Source organism: Dreissena polymorpha, chromosome 4 (genome assembly GCF_020536995.1).
Source record: "Dreissena polymorpha isolate Duluth1 chromosome 4, UMN_Dpol_1.0, whole genome shotgun sequence".
In the NCBI taxonomy this organism is placed as follows: Eukaryota; Metazoa; Mollusca; class Bivalvia; order Myida; family Dreissenidae; genus Dreissena; species Dreissena polymorpha.
The window spans coordinates 115765302-115772385 of record NC_068358.1 but is presented as its reverse complement, the minus strand read 5'-3'; the positions used below and the strand labels follow the sequence as shown (position 1 = coordinate 115772385).

The 7084-nt window shown below is 33.8% G+C and overlaps 2 protein-coding genes across 2 annotated transcripts in view; both read left to right on the top strand.

Annotated features, from left to right (window-relative positions):
• LOC127880248 (uncharacterized) lies at nt 1-2596 on the top strand. Its single transcript, XM_052427564.1, has 8 exons — nt 1-338; nt 706-745; nt 854-911; nt 1057-1137; nt 1312-1513; nt 1758-1853; nt 2040-2126; nt 2323-2596. Exons 1-8 carry the CDS (start codon nt 219-221, stop codon nt 2527-2529), a joined length of 891 nt encoding a protein of 296 aa, XP_052283524.1. The 5' UTR covers nt 1-218; the 3' UTR covers nt 2530-2596.
• Nucleotides 2597-2987: 391 nt separating this feature from the next.
• LOC127877817 (trichohyalin-like) overlaps nt 2988-7084 on the top strand; it is an 8438-nt gene continuing 4341 nt past the window's right edge. Inside the window, exons 1-4 of the mRNA XM_052424075.1 lie at nt 2988-3836; nt 4873-4985; nt 6012-6149; nt 6647-6775. Coding sequence (XP_052280035.1) covers nt 3621-3836; nt 4873-4985; nt 6012-6149; nt 6647-6775 — 596 coding nt within the window. The 5' untranslated portion in view covers nt 2988-3620. The remainder of the gene's footprint in view (nt 3837-4872; nt 4986-6011; nt 6150-6646; nt 6776-7084) is intronic.

The following is a 7084-nucleotide window of genomic DNA, read 5'->3' as shown; positions in this document are numbered from 1 at the left end:
CAAATAATCATCATGTTCAACAAACACCGACTAGTGTCATTCGTAAGGATACAAATAATAGTGTTTTAGATAAACGAGATTATGAAGCAGATACATTTTCTAAGAGAGATTCCGAAACTATCGTGCAAAGTCTATCAAACACACACCTAAGTTTAGACACTGAACAGGAAGCGGAAGCATTTCTATACAACGGCAAACATAGTCAGCTAAGTAAAAGTATGCCCTTTCCACCGATATCGGCCAAAGGTAAACCGTTAACGGCGAGATCTGGCGTCCACTCAATACACGACGACGCCGACAATGACTCAGATGAAACAGACGAATCATCTTTTGAAACGGTAAGTGCCACTACGTCAATGAACTAGATCCATTCATGTTAATGCAAGTGTAAGATATTGTACAACTATTGATATAAAATACTATTGATATAAAAATGCGATTTTATTAAATAATCCAATAAATCAAGTAATTGTATATACTTATTTACGTATGTCAACTTGAACATGTCAAAACACAATCTGCTGAATTTACTTCTTAGAAAATAAGTTCATTTCATTTCAAAGATAGCAACATTTGTGGAAATTTCTTAAGTTGTCGGGAAATTGTATTTATCAGTTTAAATAACCATCTGAGCCATACAGCAACATTAGCACATGATTTTGTTTTGTAGTTAAACAATAGCATGTTTTTTCTTTTTATGTTTAGGGTGACGATTATGAAAATCTACTTAGCCCATCAAAAACATGTAAGTACATTATAGCCCGAGACCGGATGATATTTAAGTCTAATATTGCTTAAAAATCAATATTTGAAACGAATTTACATTTAACCGTCATTTCATTTTGATTTATAGGCACAAGCGAAAGACGAAATGGCAAAATAAATTTAGAGCGGTCTTTCAAACAGAAGATGTAAGTTGATATAATTCAGAATCGAGCGGAGAAGTATATTGATAACATCTGAAATAAACTTAAACGTAAAATAATAAACAGTATGTATGCATATTTAAGTGATTATACATTTACATAATAGTATAGTTTTTCTGTATTATTATAGGCATGCGCTTAAATCACAGAACACTTCTTTAATAAAGCAAGTGGAAGATCTTGAAGGCGAAAATGATGAGCTGCGAACGAGGTATGGATCGTATTGTTAGAAAATAAATTTTGTGTTGCACAATGTTTGAAACTTGTTATTCTTGCTTTAGTTACACCCTTAATTAATTGAACAATAAATAAGTATTCAGTTATTCAATTTGAAGATACCTTTAACTTATACAATGAATTTTAAAATATGCGTCGTGTATTATAGGTTAAGTCGGGTTCAAGGTGACCTTCTATCGGACAATAACCCGCATGTGTCGGACCTAACAGACAAAAATAGGCCAACTAAAATTGCCGAGAGATTTTCCGAACTCTACAACAATGAATGGACAAACGCGTATGAGAAACTGGTCGATACTGGACATATGAAACCTCTAGAAACTGTCAATATTCTCTTACAAATATTACAGGTGATGATTATTAATTTTTCCTACCGTTGCTCACCAATCCAAAATAAATTAATAATTGTCAATGAATTGGGTTTAGTGAATACATGTTTGCTATTGTTTTACAGCAAGTTTTATAGTAATAGAATAATAAATGCATGTAATAAGAAGAAGAGAGTTTACTTGTATCATCTCAGGAAATTGATGATGGGTTAGAATAAAAAAAGGATCATAATCCAGAATATAGGAATTTATTTATATTTTACAGGGCGTGTATTCAGTTTGCTATGAAAAGTCTAAATTAGATCTCGACGTCGTGACAACGTCAATTGCAAAGTTTACAGGTTGTGTAAATTATGAAAATGTAAGTTTTCGATACGACTTTGCAAATTTGAAATGCATTCTGTGTAATAGAGAAATGCGCATTGTATTTAAAATAAAACCTGCACACCAGTTGTACATTTGCATGTAAGCATTTTACTTAATATATCAAATTAAACAGAAAAGACACGATGGAACTGTCCATGAAATTAGCGTCTTTGATTTTCAGTTACCTCGAACGCTTCGCTCATCGCTACAAGAGTACACAGCATTCCGAAAGAGGAATCATCAAGCCTTCCTTCCAGAACTTCAAAAGGTGCATTGCCAAACACTGAAATACCGTTTGTCTTTCTACTTTTATGAGATTTGCGGTGTATTCCATTGTTCTAATAACAAACGGCAGTGTGTTGTCCATCATGATAACGTCGTATACTTACATTCACAACACACATGTACGATCTGGCGCTTTAACCATATTGCAAAAATCATGTGTAAGTATTCGGCTTTTTTAGGTTGCCGAAAGCGTTGTTGAAATGTGGATATCTTATCCCTCACAGAGGTCGCAAGAACTATTAAGAGTATTGCCACGTTGCTATAGAGCTGTGCTGGCTTATGTGCATCCAACGCCCACCAGTTGTCATGGTAACCGAATGCAACGTTGGCGACCATTTCGACAGAAACATGTTTACAGAATATACGGTCGAGGGGACATTGTATGAGTACCTTGTGTGGCCACCTTTGCTGCTACACAAAGATGGTGAATTGCTGAGTAAGGGCGTGGCTCAACCTTTGTCATTTGGTAATTGATGTTTGATATGGTCTATCAGTATTAACATGCGTGTCATGTCATTAATGTATTCAATACCAGCGATGTACCATTACACAAAATATAATACGGAAATAAAATGTATGTGTTCTGATTGTGTACACATAACGCTATCAAAAATGTTTGTCTTTACATATCGTTTAATTTAAAGTTATATTTAAATGTAAACGCAAAGACATTGATAAGGCATATTAATATACGTATTTAAAAATAATGTCTGTGTGTTATAATAATTTACGTGTTGATGCTTATTCACATGACACGTTTGATGAATCAAATTAAAATGACGGCCTTAAACAGAAATAATCGGTTTGCATAGCCTATGTAAACTACTTTAAAATGCGTTGTATTTGACAATAACTTCTCATGTCATAACCGTATTTCCATTTTGAATCAATACTTGAAGCGATCGATAGCAAGGTATGCATGTGAACAATACTGATTCACACGCTCGACTAATGTATCAAAAGACGTAATGTTCCAATATGTCCGTGTGGATTCGTCATTGTTTAAAGCGGAGGCAAAGTACGTGTAGCTAGTTTGTACTTTGTAACACAAGACGCATGGGCAATGGCCTGTGTAATCACATTTGTTTACCAACGTTGAAATGTTGAAAGAGCGATTTTTGCAATCATAGGAGATTTAAACTTTTATTTTTAAATATTGATTACAAGATTCAACACGCATGGTTTACTTAGAATATAAACCACGCTAGCGGTCGATAAGGATAATTTGTATAATTGGATTTTATGAGCAGATAAACTGATTTTTTAGACAAGATTAGACAGATTGTGTTTATCTGGATAACATATTAGAGGTGGTAAATACTCACTTTGAATTTAAGAACCATTTAAATCTATGTTTATAGAGTAAGTTAACTATCAAATCATGGTAAGCTTGACATGTCCTGAAGCTTTGTTATACAAAACCAAATATCACAGAAAATGAATAACTGAGGTAATTAACAACATTCAAAATAAAAACATGGGCAACTGCAACGACCGACCCAAAGTGGTTGAGGGCTTGCAAAACTCACCTAAAGAGCGACAAAACCAACAGCAGCGACAACAACCGCAGCGACAACAAGACAACCAACAACGCCAGAGCAGCTATTATTCCGAGGTTTCGACGAACAGTATACAAAGGGACCGCCCCATCGTGTTGCCATTCCAGGACACCAATATATCAAACCGCAGTGAGGTTCGTGATTCTTATTTTAGTCATTTATAATTTATTATTCTTGTGTTTATAGCATACTCATTATAAAGACGTATACATGCTTTCAGTGCATTTCATAGGAGCTGGTTCTGTTTGTTTGTTCCTTGAATTGCAATATAATATTCTTGGTTTTGTGTCTCATTATTGCACAAAAATGCATGCAAGAAACCACGGCTAGAACCTACTGCTAATATCCACATTATTGAGCATGTAAACGTAAAGTGCTATGTTAACATAATGTTAACATATAAAAAAAACAGACGGACAATTGGGTGTGGCCGTTTCAGCTGTATTTGTTTTCATGTTTTGAAAACGTCTATATTAGTTTCAAACTAGTGGTTAGTATTCAGTATTAAAGCCAATACTGCTGTGTTGTATTAAGAACAATAGCATGTTGGACAGAACAAAAAAGCCAGTAGAAATAATCATAGTATTTTATTTCAATTGTGCTCGATAGAAATATGCGTTATGGTTGTTTAACATGGGAAGTTATAACCGGTTATAAAATTATAATTCTTTCCTACATTCAATGCAGGTTTTGACTCTGTGTTAATTATGGTCGATATGCCAATATATAAATAAAATTATTTGGTTTTTGTTTGTTAGATAAAAACGTGCCTGCAGTTTTCCGTTTCTGTATTTTTTAAACAGAGTCGATAGAAAGACGAGCTATATGCTGATATCCGCCCTTAATATGAACTCACATTACAGACAAGGAAGTGTTAAATCGATGATTTTCAATGCCAATATACTGCGTTTGACTATCAGTTTACTGTTATTTCAATATATTAGATTTCATATTGAGTTTGTTCTTATTTTAAATACACAATTTCAAGTTACGCTGTAGCCGACATATAAATAACTAAATCGCAAGACAGATAAGTCTAAGTAGAACACGTTGTATCGCAGTTACTGCAATTAGTTTTGCACAATATGATAAAAAAATTATATATATATATTTATATATATATATATAAATTACCACTGTAAAATATTGTATGTTTACGTTCCCATTTAGGAAACCGATGTAAAACAACCTGTGGATCAAGACCTGACACTAAATCTGTCGAATTTCGAAGTGATGACTGTTAAATCAACCTCCAGGGCTTCCAGTTTAAATTATCAAAACAGGTGGGAAAGTCTGAAGTATATGAATTTATATTCTGATCGAATTAATGCATTATTAAATGTTTAAGAGCTCCTAGTAGCTCAAATTAGGCGATTGGCAATGCTGTCGTGTTATTGATAAAACATCATATTCGAGGCGACTTTAAAAGTACTTAGTATTTTGTCTAACATAATGCATTTATATTCCCCACATGAAAATTACATCAATAAATTTAAGTGAAAAGAAATAAATTTGAATTAGAAAGGTTGAACATGTATTTAAATAAATTTTAAAAGCTCTGTAAAAATATGAACATAGATAATACAAGCAAAACAATTATTTTATGATAAAGAAGTGCACTGAAAGTAACACAGCTAGAAATGTGATATAAAAGTTGCTCCAAGCCTGCTCTTCGTATAGCATGCTTGCCATTGTGGTCTGTCTTCAGAAAGGCACCTGAAAGTTCTCTGAAGAAAGTGAACATCAAAAAAAGGAATCTTGGTGTGAGAACCTTAAAGCGGGATTATACGATTTTGTCAAATATTTATTAATTTATATAAAATGTGTTAACAACTTATTAAACATATATTTCAATATAAAATAAAATAAAAGTTAAGAAGAACATGTGTCGAGAAATGCGAAATAAACCAGATATTTAATTCTGAAATCAAAAATGTCTTGTCAGTCGAATTCGCCAGCATGTAATTCATGCATGTACGATGTGAATCTTAATTTAGTTTAACGGTTCATTTTAAATTCCTGCAACGATATCTATTCAAACGACACACGAACACTAACTAAAAAGACGAATGCTTCGGTTATTGTAGGAAAATATTATCGAAATATCTTCGTCACAATCGGCTCCAGCGCTAATTTGTCTTTGCTGCATTTTATGATATTTGTCTTTAATGTATATTTGTTCTTGCCTATTTTTTATCAACATATTTCAATTTAACACATATACAAAAATCGTATAATCTCGCTTTAACAAAGCGTTCATAGTATATTGTTGTTGTTTTTCTAATTCTCACTATGCTCTTCATGGACAGATACATAAAGCGGTACAGATCGGAGGAAGAGAAACTATTGGATATCATACAAGAACGGGAGAAAGTCATACGACTTGCCATTAAACAGGGGCAACAACTTCGGGCCAAATGCAATCGGTACAAAGAAGAACTGGATAGGTATATGGATAATTGTTGACATGCTCGCTTAACATTAAATACGTTATATAGAAATGAATCAATTTACTATTCAAATAGATAGATACATATAATTTTGAACTTTTTCTGGCGGTACGTTATTTTTACTACAGCTTTTGATGCAATGTATATTCATCGTACCCAATTGCTTAGTCGCGATTAAAGAATTACATTTTTAATTTTAGTTATTGCTCTCTATGGACACTAATTGACTGTATACAATTCAAACTGAAGTTGCTTTGAAAGTGTGAAATCATAGGTACTTCGATTCGCAAAAATGTCACGCATATGCTGATAAGCTATTGATGATCAGCCATTCAGGCTTTCATGAAAAGATTAATTCAGTGAAGCTTAATAAGCGCACCGGTACTTGAAAAGTTATCATATTTAAATAAAAATATTTATATATTATTTACATATTGTATACATATTAAAAAACACACTCTAAAAGTGTTAAATACCCACTATTTACTGTGCAGCTTGAAAGCCCTGGGCGACGTTGACATGACGGATGTGGAATGGCGGCGGCGCTATCACGATGCGGAGACCAAGTACTTGAACTTGAAGGAGGAGTTAGAGGTCATGACCGCCAGGAACAAGAATGGCAGGTAATCACGACAATATATGAGCCGCGCTTCGGGCTTAATGCATGTGTGTAAATTTTCTGCCGATATTTGCCTGTGCGGTCCTTATAGGCTTATCAGGGACTCCACTTTACGCCTTTAGTGGATTTTCGCTACGAAGAGAGCTCTTTCAAACCAAAAATACCATAAAAGCCGGATGGGTCGTCACTCATTAGCATGTGTGGACTGCACAGGCTAATCATGCACGAAACTTCTCGCACATGCATTAAGCCCTGTTTTCCAAGAGCGAATTTTATATACATAAAAATATATTAACTGTACCGCAAAGACAAA